Source organism: Oryx dammah, unplaced genomic scaffold (genome assembly GCF_014754425.2).
Source record: "Oryx dammah isolate SB20612 unplaced genomic scaffold, SCBI_Odam_1.1 HiC_scaffold_27, whole genome shotgun sequence".
Lineage (NCBI taxonomy): Eukaryota > Metazoa > Chordata > Mammalia > Artiodactyla > Bovidae > Oryx > Oryx dammah.
Window position 1 is genome coordinate 97,353,464 of NW_024070211.1, and position 17,318 is coordinate 97,370,781.

At 40.8% G+C, this 17,318-nt stretch overlaps 1 protein-coding gene across 2 annotated transcripts in view; it reads right to left on the bottom strand.

Moving 5' to 3' along the window:
- The window catches only part of ACVR1 (activin A receptor type 1), a 141,239-nt gene that overhangs the window by 19,175 nt on the left and 104,746 nt on the right, over positions 1-17,318 (bottom strand). For both annotated transcript variants that reach the window (XM_040229123.1, XM_040229124.1), the window contains exons 6-8: positions 13,266-13,365; positions 9,568-9,714; positions 1,557-1,832 (exon numbers count right to left, since the gene is read on the bottom strand). In XM_040229123.1, the coding sequence (XP_040085057.1) occupies positions 1,557-1,832; positions 9,568-9,714; positions 13,266-13,365 (523 nt within the window). The remainder of the gene's footprint in view (positions 1-1,556; positions 1,833-9,567; positions 9,715-13,265; positions 13,366-17,318) is intronic.

Genomic DNA, 17,318 nt, shown 5'->3' on the forward strand with positions numbered 1-17,318 from the left:
CAAATTTCTCCCAAGTCCCATAAACCAAAACCAACAGCTGCCTCAGTCTGCCCGTCTCCCCTTGGCCTCTGGACTGTAACAGTATCTGCCATTTAAATGATTATTTGCAAAGCATTGATAAAATTTCTGAATCTTACACAAGAATCGTGTGAGGTATAACTGACTTTCAGTAACATGAATTAATACATGAACACACCATTATAAAAGTTTCAAACAACAGAGAGGTACAGGCACAGTATCAAACACTGAAATCCCCCTTGCTAAGCTTCCCCACTCTTGCACTGAGTACAAGCAGGTCAGCAATTAGGGCAGGTAAACAGATGAAAGGACCTGCACAAAAATACTGGGTCAATAACTGGGAAACACGAATCACCTTAGCTTCACAACTCCTGGCATAGTCATAACAGTCTTCTACACCACAACTTGCCACAACAAAAATGTTAGTGGCATGCCTTCTCATACTTGGAAAACACTGTAAAATAATTTCTCAACAAGAACACAAGGACTTTAAAGGGATTCAAAATAAATAAAATTTTCTGATATGTCAAATATTGTGTTTAATAACAAACAATTTTACCATTTATATAATTAGAGCTCATACTGCCTAAACCTTTATTAGCGTACCTATAAGACCTACAATGATAAGAAAATAAGATAAACATTTTTTATCCGAGTAGGCATCCCCAGTAGTTCACTGCAATGAAGACCCAATATTACAATTCAGTTCTCATTAGCCTGTCATTCAGCCAATATTCTAGGGGTCTAGGGTAAGTAGGTTTTATATAGAATGCCACTGTAAATGAAAATAATCTTATTTATAATGCAATTAAAACAACATTAAGAATCACTCTACCACCTAAGAATGAGATATCTCAGCAGAGCAAATGGTAAATTGGTTTGGGGATTTCCCCCCGCCTCTTTGATTTATATAATTATGCGTTGGTTACAGAAGAACAACTTTAGATACTATTTTAAAGATAAACTCATTCCAAAGATTATTTAACTGTGTACCTACTTTCTGTAAAGGCTGGTGAAATCAGAATGCACCAGTAGTAGTTGCCTCTCAGGTTGGGTTGGGGCAGGAACGAACTGAACCAGCCCAAAATGACTTTCTAGGGTAATAGGAAGGTCTGTATCTTAACAGGGATTTGGACTTTACAGCATCTGTCAAAACTCTGAGAGTTAAGATCTGTGCGATTAATGTGAAGTGTAAATTTTACCTGAAAAGAAAAAAGTAAACAAAAACTTGCAGTGATGATACAGTGGTGTGTATGCTGAAGCCACTGGAAAGAAGGGCTCTTTTGCCTGTAGTTTACTCTGAAATGTACAAAGACTGAGGTGTACTGATAAATAGGAGGCTGGATAAGTGATAACAGTAAAATGTTCATGGGAGAATCTAGGTGGTAAATATACAGGTGTTCACCATGAAGCCGTTTCAATTTGCATTCCTGAAATTTTTTCTAACAGTGTTAGGAGAGAAAAGATGCAACCCAGCTAAAAGGGAACATCACAAAAGTTAAAAAACAGTAAATTAAAAAATACTTTAAAAACTTTACCCAAATCTGCTATGCAACACTGTCCATTCTTCTTAACCAGGATGTTTTTGCTTTTTAAATCTCGGTGAGCAATGGCTGGTTTCCCTTGGGTCCCAAAGATCTCTATGTGCAAATGTGCAAGACCGCTAGCTATGGACAGAACTATTCTCAGGCAGCTCACTGTATCCAGAGTAGTAAGCTGAAGGTAGTCGTACAGCGATCCCATTTCATGATAATGTGTGATTAACCACAGCTGTGTACTGGAGTGTCTTGATGTCATGTCTGAAGCAATGAAACCTGGAGAGTGCAATGACAAAAATTAACAGACAAGTGAGAATTCCACATTACAGCTTTAGTACACAGAAACAGTGACCCATATAGCAGAGAGCACCCATGACAAAAATAATTAAACTCATCAACTACCGTGAAAGGTTTACAGAGGCATCAGCAGAGAAACAGAATGTACTTATTAATGCATTCAAAAGGCACTGCTAATGAATAGGAAATTTTCATATTCACTTCCATTGTAAATAATCCTTTAAAATTTTTTTTACCTTTTAAAAATATTTTACATTGGATTAAGATTCAGATAGGAATAATATCTTTGTGCTCACCCACAGTAATAGTGTCAAACCCTTCATTGCGCTGGCATTCCAAGCACATCGTCCACCCAGAGAGAACACAAAACCTAGAACCTAGACACCTGTGTTCCAGTCTCGATCTGCCTGTGATCTGCTGTGTAATATTGGACAACTCATTTAGGCTCATTGGATTGTCTCTGTTGTAAAATCAAGGGGTGAGTTTATATTAAATAGCTGACTGATTCATTAAATTTAAAAAGGAATCTATCAAATATAACAAGCATCCTCTTCGTCAGTCACACAGGGCAATCAAGATGATGGTTATTTGTAGGCTAGAAAACACAGATTTGAAAAGGAAAAATTACAGTATAATGTGAGAACAGCCTTATTGTATACTAATGTGCTCAAAGGACAATGCGAGCCCAGAGCAGGGAATCATAACAACTCAGACTAGATGTTACAGTAGGCTTCCATCAAGAAGTGACTACTGAAGTGGTCTTGAAAAGAAGTGAGAGACTCATCCTGTGATAAACCACACAAGGGAAGAATATGACAATTTATATATATATGTGTAACCGAGCCACTGTATGTAAAGCAGAAATTAACATGACACTAAGTCAACTATACTTCAATAAAATGTTTTTAAAAAGAAGTGAGATATTGAAAGATGTAGATACGAGGAAGCAAGAAACTTTTCTAGACATTCTGAGGGAACTTTTCAGCACACTGAAGGAACTTGAAGTCAGAGGCACTTCTTAACCTGTGAAATAGTGTACCTGTCTTTTCTGCTACAGAGATGCTTTCCTAACATTATAGATCTATGCCTTATGAACACACTTGATGGAGAGTGAAATTTAGAACTTAGAAATATAAGGGGATTTAAAAAAAAAAGATAAGACTTGAAGAATTAAATGACTTGTGAAAGTATGAAAGAAAAGGAAAACACTTAAAATGCTTTACTTTATATGAAGTACTTTATAAAAAATTTGTAACACTTTCAGAAATTTTGATTTTTATAATATTTTCACAAATTGGGATTTTTCTCAATAGACCAGTAGGATAAATAACATTATACTCATTTTACAAATAATTGAGTTGCTGCTGGGAGGTGCCAAGGATCACACAGCTATTAAGTTGCTAACTCCAAGTTTGAGGCTAGCTGCTCTGATGCACCATACCTTGCATAAGAAAGTGCTGGGAACAGAGAAAAGTACCTAATTTGATCATCATCAACAGAAGCTATTACTAATTAGTGAGAACTAGCAGTGTGCCAGACACAGGTTTAAACACCTCATGTGCAATCCTCCAACAACCAACCACATGAACGGGATGGATTACATCACTAACATTAAAGTCACTGACACTAAGGTCAGTAATGTTACTGACATTAAGGCCAGTAACATTAAGGTCACTGACATCAACATCAGTAAGCCAGCCAGCAGTCTGTCTCTAGCACCCATTCTCTTCCCTACCAATTCATCCTGCCTTCAGACAAGCTGGCTTCTACTCAGAGAAAGACAATCCTGACATCTGTACCATGGGACATCTGTAAAGTGAACTGAATAACACTTCTACACCTTGAATCTTCATCTCTTTCTCCCTCTTCCTCTAAGGTGGTCCCCACAGCCAGCCTTAGTTTCTCACTTTTCATTGTTCTCCAGCCTGTCTTTGTGTCCCCACAGCTGATGCTCTTGGAACCCTTAGCTGACCACAACATAAATCAAACTGTGCACTTAGATGCAGAAAAGATTTCTGCTACAACAAGGTCCTATTATATAGCTGTGCTGGTGCTTAGTCATCCAGTTGTGTCTGAGTCTTTGTGACCCCATGGACTGTAGCCTACCAGGATCCTTGGTCCATGGGATTTGCCAGGCAAGAATACTGGAGTGGGTTGCCATTTCCTCCTTCAGGGGATCTTCCTGACTCAGGGATCTAACCTGCATCTACTGTGTCTCTTGCATTGCTGGCAGATTCTTTACCCACTGAGCCATCAGGGAATACACTATTGTATAGCACACGGAACTATATTCAATATCCTGAGATTAAACCATAACAGAAAAGAACACATAAAATAATGTGTGTGTGTGTGTATATATATATATATATATATATATAGAGAGAGAGAGAGAGAGAGAGATCACTTTGCTGTATAGCAGAAATTAATGCAACATTGTAAATCAACTGTACTTCAATTTTCAAATGTTTCTGCTTAATCATTTTATACCACACGATATCCATCTTTAATGACTTTCTCAAAAATGAGTATCCCAAACTATAGAAGCATCACTCAAAAGAAATTAAATCACTGTGATAAATTTGTGTAGCCTTTATTGATTCCTCTGGCCAAGGGAGAACAGCATCTGATTGATTGAGTGATTAATTAAATAAATAAGTAAATAAGATTCATTCTCTCACCTTCTCTAAGTCCCCAAGTTCTCAGAAAGGGATTTTTCCTGGCCCTTAATTATGCTTTAGACCTTCAAGAAAACTGACTTTCAAATAAGCAGGATTTTTAAAAGCTGTTTACCACTCAAGTGTGAATTGGCAACTACATTTGCTTCAACATGCTAGAGCAATTTTATGGGGCGTTTGCAGTTTGAGTCAAAGCCCTCTACTGTTAGTGGAGACTGAACAGGTACCCATTAGTTGGAAGTCTGGCCCAACAATTTGATGTGTTCATAACACAAGAGAGAAAGTGATTAGGGCAAAAGCCTCTTTCAGAACAGCCAAAGTCATCTTCCTGGGCTCCTCAAGAACTAAAATAAAACCCAACTCTTAAGTGAGGTAAGCAGTACCCTTGTGAGCCTCTTGAGTGGCAGCTCTTATGGGAACCAGGCGCCAGGCAGCTCTGACCGTGGAGGAGTGAGGTCAGCATGCTGTGGAGCATAGGGTTTGAGAGTGTTAGGCTCCAGAGCAGCACTATTAGGCATTCACCTGGCTCACCATCCTAAGCTGGGTGAGCCCACTTCTGTCACATAAAATCACCGTCTTGGGGGCTGGGAGAGAGGCTCAACAGGGAGGGGACATATGTATACTTATGGCTAATTGACACTGTTGTACAGCAGAGACCAATACAACATCGTAAAGCAATTATTCTCCAATTAAAAATTTAAAAGAAAAATTTTTTAAAGATTATATTAAATATAAAGAAAATCACCGCCTTGATTTCCTCATTTCTAAGATATGAATAGCACAGTCCTATACTTAAAAGGGTTACTGTGAGAATAAAAGAATTAGTACAGGTAAAATGCTTTGTAAGATGCCTACCACACAGTAAGTGTTCAAGTACAGTTGGTTACTCATAGTTCAAAAATAGCTCTGGGTTCAATTACAACCCCAAATTTTGTAATTTAGTATCTTTTAGGTAGTTTCCTTCCAGTTGGTCTAAAAAAGTTCTGACATTAAATGGTGAATCAGTACCTTTTAAGAGTATGAGATACTTCTACAGATGGAGAGTGTAATGGCCGCACAATATGAATATACTTACACCTCACTTACCTTAAAATAGTCAACTTAATGGATACTGTACCATAGTTTTTTTAGTGCTATAATCTCTTTTAAAAATTTATTTTCTTGAAGGATAGTTGATGTACAATGTCGTGTTAATTTCTGCTGTATGGCACAGTGATTCAGTTATACATATATACACATTCTTTTTCATATTCTTCTCCATTACTGTTTATCACAGGATATTGAATATAGTTCCCTATGCTATACAGTAGGACCTTGATGTTTACCCATTCTATATTTAAGTTTGCATCTGCTAGTCCCAAACTCCCAATACTTCCCTCCACCATCCTCCACCCCCCGCTGCCACAAGTCTGTTCTCTACATCTGTGAATCTGTTTGTGTTTTAGAGATTAATTCATGTCATATTTTAGATTTAACATGTAAGTGATATCATGTGTACCATAATTTTTTTTTTTTTTTTAATGTAAGATGACAGGAATTCCCTGGTGATCCAGTGGTTTATTAGGACACAGTGTTTTCACTACCAGACAGGGTTCAATCCCTGGATGGTGAACATCCCAAAAGCTGTGTAGCTTGGCCAAAAAAAAAAGTTTTGGACTGAAATTCTTACATTAACTCAATCTCCCTGGTTTTAGTTATGAGGAAAAGGATGCTCAGAAACATACAACTCTGGCCCAGAGTCACACTGTGGGCCTCTAATTATGTGAGTAGAAACCAGCTTCCCAAACTCCCAGACACTGTTCCAAACACCCTAACACAGCCTCCCATCATTCACTTACCTGCTGACTTCTACACCAGACAAAGCAGAAGAAAGAGTTGATTGCTTTAGGGAGATAAACAGTGAGGGCCCAGAAATGTGTGTGTATGTGTGTGTACAATTATGTATTTCTTGGGGGCTAGAGTTGGCAGTACTCAGGGGTAGGGAAATCATGATCTCATATTCAAAACAATATGCTCTTTTGATAGAAAAGAAAATGATCACAGAAAACCTCCAAGCCTCTACATCCAAAAAGCTGCTAAAGAAGAAGTTAAACTGAAAAAGGTGGTACATTTTCTATGTGCCTTCTCAACCAAAGGGACTGACTACACAGTAAAATTAATCCATGTAGCTGTAATTATGATAAGGGTACCAGATCTCATTAATTCAGAATTTCCGAGGATCACTGGGTAACAAGAAGGGGACGATGTTTTGCCTTCTGTGATCACACTGAGGGAACCTAACTTCTCTCCCATGAATTGTATTGCAAAGGTGGCTTTCAAATTCCCAGAGTGATTAAATCCAATTTAATCAATATTTACTGAGCACCTACCATGTGCAGCGAACTGTCCCTGGGACTGGGTGTTAAAACAAAAACCTTATCAGTTACAACCAGGAAAACAGGAGTATCTACCCTTCTACTCAAGGTGAGGATTAATGAGAAAATGGACATGCCATGCAGCACTGCTTACTGCATGGTAACTAATCGTTACTGTTGTAACACACACATAAACTACAATATAAGGCAGTGTATGATAAGTTATCTAGTGGAGGTACAAAGTACAGGCGGGCAGAAGAGTACAGGTAAGCTCCCTTGGGAGAGTCTGGAAGGAACTGAGAAGTTTCGATGCAAGAAGGGGTGGCTGGAGCAGGGGTATGGGGATAGTGGGTGAGCAGGAGCCACACAACAAAGGCATGGACGATACCGAGGAATAGCAAACACCGGAAGTGGCTGCGTGTGGGCACGTGTATAGAGGAAGCAGCAGGGACCCCTTGAGACCTCAAAACGGAGCACCTGGAATGCCGGGCTCAGACGTCACAGATGTTGCAAGCACTATGAGAGTCAAAGACATTTTGAGCAGAAGCGTCTCAGCTCCCCAGTGGAAGATAACTTAGTATCACAAGATGGACTGGAAAGGCAAGACCAACAGCAGTGACACAAGCGAGGAGAACTAGGTGAGGCCAGGGGCCCAGTGGGGAGGGGAAGAGGAGAAAAGGACACCAGAAACTGAGACGGTTCTGAGACGAAACACACCATCAAACTGGTATGAGTCAAGCATCAAACAACTTTCATACCATGATTTGCAGACAACTTGACTCAGTTCCAGAAAAACATCTATTTCTGCTTTATTGACTATGCCAAAGCCTTTGACTGTGTGGATCACAATAAACTGTGGAAAATTCTGAAAGAGATGGGAATACCAAACCACCTGACCTGCCTCTTGAGAAATCTGTATGCAGGTCAGGAAGCAACAGTTAGAACTGGACATGGAACAACAGACTGGTTCCAAATAGGGGAAGGAGTACGTCAAGGCTGTATATTGTCACCCTGCTTATTTAACTTCTATGCAGAGTACATCATGAGAAATGCTGGACTGGAAGAAACACAAGTTGGAATCAAGATTGCCGGGAGAAATATCAATAACCTCAGATAGGCGGATGACACCACCCTTATGGCAGAAAGTGAAAAGGAACTAAAAAAAGTGATGAAAGTGAAAGAGGAAAGTGAAAAAGTTGGCTTAAAGCTCAACATTCAGAAAACGAAGATCATGGAATCTGGTCCCATCACTTCATGGGAAATAGATGGGGAAACAGTGGAAACAGTGTCAGACTTTATTTTTGGGGGGCTTCAAAATCACTGCAGATGACGACTGCAGTTATGACCAACCTAGACAGCATTTTGAAAAGCAGAGACATTACTTTGCGACTAAGGTCTGTCTAGTCAAGGCTATGGTTTTTCCTGTGGTCATGTATGGATGTGAGAGTTGGACTGTGAGGAAGGCTGAGCACCGAAGAATTGATGCTTTTGAACTGTGGTGTTGGAGAAGACTCTTGAGAGTCCCTTGGACTGCAAGGAGATCCAACCAGTCCATTCTGAAGGAGATCAGCCCTGAGATTTCTTTGAAAGGAATGATGCTGAAGCTGAGGCTCCAGTACTTTGGCCACCTCATGCGAAAAGTTGACTCATTGGAAAAGACTCTGATGCTGGGAAGGATTGGGGGCAGGAGGAGAAGGGGACGACTGAGGATGAGACGGCTGGATGGCATCAAGGACTCGATGGATGTGAGTCTGAGTGAACTCTGGGAGATGGTGATGGACAGGGAGGCCTGGCGTGCTGCGATTCATGGTGTCGCAAAGAGTCGGACACGACTGAGCGACTGACCTGAACTGACTCAGGCTACATTATCACACTGGCAAACACTACACCGGCAGTACTGGAATAGAAGTGAATTCTGGCAGTGGCCTTCCTGTAAGCCACACCCAACCCAACAGCCGTGAAGTAGCCCACACTATCCTATAATAGAGAGTCAGGTTCTATAGAAACTTTACATCCACTATTAAAGAAGCACTCCAGGCAGCACTCCTCGCACAGGTATTAGTATAAACACATTTAGAGAAACTCCTCAAAAAGAAGTCGACGGACTAAAGAAATATTCTAACCCTTTATACTTCCATAGCAGTATTTCAATCAGCTCTTCACATATTTCACAAATGTTTCCAAGCTTTAGTTTCCAAATTAAAATGTATGCTAAATCCCTCTCTAAATCTGGGCTTTAAAAAGCAATGCCTTGTTTGAAGGAATGTGCATTTAATTATGATGTCCCTGGGAGCTATGAATCTCTAGGAAATCGTCCAAAGATCTTTCTTAGCTTGATTCAAGTAATAAATATTCAAAAAGGGTGGGGCAAGCAGAACTACGGAGGAAGCCTTGAAGTGAACAATATGGGGCAAATTTTTGTTATTTAAATAACAACCTGCAGAGGAAGACTTAGCAATAACAATTTCCTTTTCATCATCCAGAGAATCTTCAAACTTAGCTTCTCTGCAGATTTAAAGAAGAGATTGGTGTGAAAGGAAAATTCAACAGTGTATATAAATGCTGACGGTCCCCATGTCACCATTCAGGAGAGACTTGCACATTCACACACACCCAATCAGAGAGGGCAAGGGCAGGCAGTTATTTCTTTCTAGAAAAAAATTGATGAGGGAATTGTGTACTTACCTAAAATATTTTCATGCCTCAGCATCACAGTGTTGTACAATTCTGTTTCCCTAAACCACGACTTCTCATCCCGGGAGGAAAAGATCTTCACAGCGACGTTCTCCCCTTGCCAGCTGCCCCTCCACACCTCGCCATACCTGCCCTTCCCTGTGGAAAGCAGCGCAGAGGTGACGCCGGGCAGGAGGACAGGACAGGTTACCATTTACACTGTGCCCGCCACGCTCAACCCCTCCCTTGGAAAAAATGCCACTAGGGAATATATTGGGTTGGCCAGAAAGTTCATTTGGGTTTTTCTGTAAGATGTTATGACCAACCTGATAAATACCATGACCCTCTCGCTTGTAAAGACATCCAAAAGCAAGGTGGAAACTGCCCCTCCCAGCCTGTTGTGATATCACATTAAACACTCTCAGAACCTGCATTTGTACAATGAGCTGCTAGCTACAGAGTTTACATGTACATCCCTCTCTTAAAAGGTATGAAATGCATATGATTTATAAAAGCACATGAAAGTTACTAAGACTCAGGAAATGGTATAAATTATTAGACTTCAGTGTTGATGAAAACCAAGAAACATGTATGTGGCTAAATTGAATAGCTTATGTGATTCCTCCCCTTCATAATGGATTAACACAGGCATTTTCTAAGAGTCCAAATTGGTGAATTTACATAGGCCTTTATATTTTTCACAAAGGAGACTATGAAGTTTGAGATGTGTGCCCTGAAGGATTAACATACATGCACACACAAACAGAGCAATACTGGTATAGGAAATAGACGGGCAGCCACTGCCGTCCGTAAAGGGTTTCTTGGCAGAGGATATATTTCCAAAGAGGATCTGCAAAGTCTTAGTAATCCCAGAACAGTCCTGATTTCTGACACTGGTTATGGGTGTTCCCTTGTGAGACAGTCCCTGTGAGGCCACAAGTGAGCAACACCAAAAAGGCCATTTGGAGAAGACATTTTCAAAGCACGGTGACTAGCTGTGATCTGATCCATGGAGGACAGTCCCGGCACAACTGGCGGCTTGTCAACAACACGCTCCTGCTTCCACTCGTCTCCTTAATTACAGGTAGATGATCAGGGAGGTTAGGTGGAGGCAGGAATTACCATGAGACAATGGGGATCATCACGGGGTATAATCAAAGGTGAAGACGGGCGCAGAACCTAGAACACTACAGCAGGAGATCCGACCTGCAGAGCAATGGGGCCTTCCACCAAGGCAAGTGGCTGATGGTAATCTCGGCTGGTAATGACCATACACAGGAATATATGCATGTACAGGAATACAGCTCTTTCCTGCAAAACCAAGCCGCCGCGAACCCAAAGAAGGAAAAGCATGTCTGTCCAGAAGATTATGTCCTGAAGCATAATCAAACCTGCTCAATCTAGATTCCCTTAGATAAGCAGTGTCGCCCTACTAAATACCAATGACTAATCCAAAGGGCATTAAATGAACGCACTAAGGGTCTCTGTGGGCCACTGTCAAGTCATAAAAATCGTATGCAGGATTGGGTGCAGGATTAACTTGAATAAAGTCATGGCAATTGTCCAGCATTTGTAGTTTAAGATGAAGACCAGTGCTAAGATCTATAGCATGGACTGCTACAAAATGGAACACTAATCTTCTCCTGCCTTTGGTTCTATTCTGTATCTTTATTAGCGCTTTGTCCTCATATTCTCATTAGGAAGGAGAGAAAAATACCCCAGAGCATTGTGGACATTACTATATGGTTGCCTCAAATCCTTTCTATAAAGGAAACAGAGACAGATGTCAGCGTATGTAGACAGAACTGAAACAGAAACCTACTTCAGTGCTTTTCAAAGGCTTTTAAGTTGTCAAATGCTTTTTGCAAATGCAACCTTATGCACAAGTTCCTGAAAACGGAAGCCGAGCTGCCTCAAAGTCCTGGCCATGGAGACCCAAAAGAGGATACTTTAACACCTGAAATTTAGAGGTTCATTGATCACCACCTGTAACAACTGATCTAGTCCAATTCCCTATATTTTTGAACCAAAAATGGTAAGATACTATACAAACAGTTCATGACATATATTTTTATCCAAGGCTGTACTACATGAACACTAGAAGCTACTGAAATGCATGGCTCTTTAGCATTAAGGCAGTTAAATGATGAATTTGAACTATTTAAAAAAATGCTGAAGAATATCAATACAACCACAAACAGTATGCATTTTTAAAGATGCAATATCATTTTGTCCTCTGGACTCTGGGGTCCACCTCTGAGGGCTGCTACTGCATGAATGGTGAGTACCATGCGACAGCAGGGTTGGGGGTAATGTCCCCCTTCACGGCCTTCTGATCACAATCCAGTCACCCTTGTTCATAATCAAATAGGATGTTAGCTGGTATAAGAAAACCACCTTGGTTGTAAGCAGTGAGCATGTTGGGAGCTTTTCCACTTTTGTTAATATTTTCCCTACTCACAGTCCACCATGGAGAAGCATGAAGTGGGAGTTCAGAAATAATCACAGTAGCCACAGACCTAGAAAACAGGCCACAGGCTCCTGCCAGCAGCCTGTGTTCCTGCAGGTGGCAGTCGCTGTTTCGACTACCTCTCCCCACCTGCCTTCACCGCTGTATTTGGGGATGTCCTGGCTCCCATGAAACCAGGAAGAAAAGTCGGAGGGTAGCAGCCAAGGGTGAAGCCACCTAGGATGGCCAGTCACCTCCCAGAGGCAAAAAATGAGATGGCAGGAGCTGCAAAGCCAGCTCACACCTCTCAAACTGGGAGAACTAGGAGGAGAGTGTGAAGATGGTTCTAATCCATTACTGCTACTGTGGCCATCGCTGCACACCATCTAAAAGAGAAATTAATGAAAACTGTCATGTGACTTGCAAATGTCCAAAAAATCAGGACTTAAAAAAAAAGCATGCTGCACCATCTTCCAAGAGGACAATTCAGCAATATATAAGACAAGGCATAAAAAGTTAAAAATTTGACCCAGGAGCCCCAATTCCTGGAAGTTTATTCTGCTCACTCAAAAGAAGCAATATGTGCCAATTTTTTTTCAAGTACTATTAAAGTTATTACTCAACAGACAATTACTCAACCACTCAGATACCTGTGATGTGTACAAATACATGAAAATGAGTATGAGCTTAAAACTAAAAACAGGGACACATTACATACACACTATGATTACATCTCTACACAAATATATTCTGATACAGGAAAAAAGAATGTGAGAGGCCACAGAGAAATGAACATAGCTCCTTTAAATAAAGGAGTTATAAGGGTAGCTTTGGCAAATTTATTTCATTTCTTTTTTAAGGGGGAAGAATGAGAAAGTAAAAAATTGCAATAATCAAGATTATTGTCCAAAAACCAACTTACCTCAGATTCACCAATGCCAATCTTTGGTCAGGAACAGCCATATTAGTTCATTTTCAAGTAGTCCCAATATCGTGAAGGGTTTACTTAAAACTGAAAGCCTTTGACTAGGTATTGTCTATACTAACTAGTGGCAGACTCCTTTGAAAAGAACTTTACCAAGTTCAAGTGCTCCAACACAGGTCACAGAGTAGAAGCACAGCTACGCCACAGGGCTATCTCACACCTCCTTACATTTAACAAGGAAGAGACAAGAAGAAGCAGATTTTCTAAGGTCCATATACTTCTAGAACCATAGCGAACTCTGCACAGAACCCACAAAGAAAGGGAAAAGAGAATTACCAACACACTCCAGCAGTGTGATCTGACGGGCCACTGTTCTCTGTACCAGAAAAGGAAGACCAGAGCCGCTTCCCGATGTACACGAATGATCCAGTAAATCCTGTAGTTCAAAACAAGGAGAAAGAGAAAGGATTGAGGAACTGCTTCCAGGTCAGAGCGTGCATCTGGGTGGAACTTGCATGAAGGTTGCAATCCTGGAAACGTGGCCCGTCCGTGTGCTGGAAAGCCCCACTGGATGAAGGACTGATCTTATTCCTTAGGAAAACCTGAAGCTAGCCCCTTCCCTAATATGGGATCGGTTTCCCTGAGGGATCTTCCTGAGTAGTCCTTTCTTATACCCAGAGTTTTAGAACAAAATAGCTGAAGAAAGAAAATGAGTGGACCAAGTCAAAGATGTAAATTAAAAAGCCCAAAATACAGGGCTGAGCCCAAAGGAAAGCAATAGACAGAAAGTGGAGCAAAAATAAAAGGTTTTCAAGTCCAAAGGCTGAGCATAGTTGACCCTATTCTGCCCTGCTCATGGTATCTATCAAGGGATGTATGTTAATTAACATGCCAGCTAAGGAACTCTAATAAGGAACAAACAAATTAGGAATGAAGAACAAACAACTCTAATGCAGTGGCCGTGTGCATCCTCAAAGTGGTACACTAAAGCAGAGAGAGTGCCTAGGATGTAGGTTACCTTTAGGGTAGGCAAGGAACAAGAGTCACGAAATTAATACCTTTATGTCATTTCCTTTTTTAAAAAATTGTTGTCTACTCGTAAAATTTTTTTTAATTGATGAAAGATTCTTTAAATTCTATAGTGCTTTACAATTTCCAAAAGTTTCTCACACATGATTTCATATACTGTATGTCATTCTTGATGTCAATTACCCACAAAGCAGAGAGAAAAAGAAATATAACTTCCATTAAAACATAAAACCATACCTCAAATCTACTTCTGGGCTTCCCTTGTGGCTCATCTGGTAAAGAATCTGCCCGCAATGTGGGAGACCCTGGGTTCAATCCCTGGGTTGGGAAGATCCCCTGGAGAAGGGAAAGGCTACCCAGTCCAGTATTCTGGCCTGGAGAATTCCATGGGCTGTATAGTCCATGGAGTCGCAAAGAATCAGACATGACTGAGCGACTTTCACTTCACTTCAAATCTACTTTTAAAAATGAACACACTGCAAAAAGGATTCCCAATTAGTTCATTCATAAGTTTTCCATTCTTACTCTCAATGCAAGCCAAGAAGCAGACGCCTTTTTGAATCAGGAATGGATTTTCTATAATAAACAATACTGCGCCTATGGTGATTGTGGTAATGTTACAGCAATGTTGAGCTAACACTCCCCAAAGCTCCTCCTTTCCCAAACATTGTAGCTGGCCTGCTGAAGGAATACATTTCTTTGTTCAGATTTCATCATGTTTTACTTAATCTGAGCACCACTCTGAAATACCGTTGATCAGCACAAGTACCAAAATCTGAACATCCAAAGAAAGAAATTTAGAATTCTTAAAAGCCACAAAATAGATAATCAGCAAGAAACTGAACGTAGATGAGTAGTTTCACATCTCCCTAACTATCTCTTTTGCTGTTCACTTTTCTCTTTATTCATCCATTTCTTTGAGAGAATAGTTTTGAAAATTCAACTGTTTTTTTTTTTTTTAAATAATGTGCAGTCCTGGTTCTAAACCTAGTTCATAGATTTCAGGAGAGGGGGGAGGGGGGAGAAATATCAACCAAAGACTAACAAACATTACTTCAACTCTTGGATGCCAAGGCTTCTTTTTCAGTACAGGGGAGCTGTTTAGTACGGTACACATTGCTGAGTCATGTAAATGAGAATATCACTTAAATAAGCAAGTCTGTAAACCAATAATGATGATTTGCTTCAAACAGTGTTGTTTACTAAGTCATATCATGATATACTGTCCTTTAACATGTGAAGAAAGCTGAGCGCCAAAGAATTGATGCTTTTGAACTGTGGTGTTGGAGAAGACTCGAGAGTCCCTTGGACTGCAAGGAGATCCAACCAGCCCATCCTAAAGGAGATCAGCCCTGAGTGTTCTTTAGAAGGAATGATGCTAAAGCTGAAATTCCAGTACTTTGGCCACCTCATGCGAAGAGATGACTCATTGGAAAAGACTCTGATGCTGGGAGGGATTGGGAGCAGGAGGAAAAAGGGACAACAGAGGAGAGATGGCTGGATGGCATCACTGACTCGATGGACGTGAGTCTGAGTGAACTCTGGGAGTTGGTGATGGACAGGGAGGCCTGGAGTGCTACAATTCATGGGGTTGCAAAGAGTCAGATACGACTGAGGAATTGAACTGAACTGAACGTGGCTGAGTGGAGAAGACTATATTAGCATATGCTACCATTCTGCTTTCAGAATTATAGAAGCCATTTAGATAGTAATTTAGTCTAGAGGTTCCCAGCGGTGCCCAATGTGATTAGTTACATTAGCAATTCTAAGAAACAAAATTCTGACTACTCGGTCTCATACTTTTGCTAAAGTTTTGTCAGGATTCAACCTTGTATCTTCCTGGCTACTAACTCAGAGAACTCATTTAGTCTGCCTTAAAATGGGAAATAAACTTCTAAGTACACTTCTAAAGAAAAACTTGTTTCCTACTTTGTAAATGAAATGTCCTTATCCCCTCTCTTCTCAGTTTGATGTAGCATAATTTAAATAGGTAGGGGAAAGAAAGCTAAACAAGGTTCCTTCCCCCTTGTTTTCATACAAAACTTGACTGTGGTCCAGCGATGGAGAGGGCAGTAGGATAGGCTAGTTCCCAGCGTGTATCAACCATCAGGACGAGCTAGTTCCCAGCCTGTATCAGCCACCATCAAATGTCTGCACAGCTGGCTAAGGGCAGTCATCCAGCAGCTGAGCTCCCAAGACTGGTAGGAGCAAGCGTTCTTCAGCTAAAACGCTTAACTGCAGAACTCCCGTCACTTTTAGCTTTGTTATCTAGCAGAACAAGACTTAATTCAAGACAGTTTTAGGCAATGCACAGTCATGGCATTAAATACCACCAAATCACATTAAAAGCTGCCACCCTGACCATCTTTCAATTCATCAGTCAATGACAAGGAGAGCATCGATTTGGTATCAGCATGACTTTTAACATCTTTCTAATATTCACAGATCTTTGCCTTTTTAAAAGGGACCATATGACTCCGCATAGTACCCCTGTAGAATGTTATTACTTTCCCCTTCGGCACTTGAGGCAACCTATTCATAACATGTGGTTCTCTTTCTCACTTAAAGCTTCAGTTCAGTCACTCAGTCATGTCCGACTCTTTGTGACACCATGACTCGCAGCACACCAGGCCTCCCTATCCATCACCAACTCCCGAGTTCACTCAGACTCACGTCCATCGAGTCAGTGATGCCATCCAGCCATCTCATCCTCTGTCGTCCCCTTCTCCTCCTGCCCTCAATCCTTCCCAGCATCAGTCTTTTCCAATGAGTCAACTCTTCGCGTGAGGTGGCCAAAGTACTGGAGTTTCAGCTTTAGCATCATTCCTTCCAAAGAAATCTCAGGGCTGATCTCCTTCAGAATGGACTGGTTGGATCTCCTTGCAGTCCAAGGGACTCTCAAGAGTCTTCTCCAACACCACAGTTCAAAAGCATCAATTCTTCGGCACTCAGCTTTCTTCACAGTCCAACTCTCACATCCATACATGACCACTGGAAAAACCATAGCCTTGACTAGATGGACCTTTGTTGGCAAAGTAATGTCTCTGCTTTTCAAATGCTATCTAGGTTGGTCATAACTTTTCTTCCAAGGAGTAAACGACTTTTAATTTCATGGCTGCAATCACCATCTGCAGTGATTTGGGAGGCCAATAAAATAAAGTCTGACACTGTTTCCACTGTTTCCCAATCTATTTCCCATGAAGTGATGGGACCAGATGCCATGAGCTTCATTTTCTGAATGCTGAGCTTTCAGCCAACTTTTTCACTCTCCTCTTTCACTTTCATCAAGAGGCTTTTTAGCTCCTCTTCACTTTCTGCCATAAGGGTGGTGTCATCTGCATATCTGAGGTTATTGATATT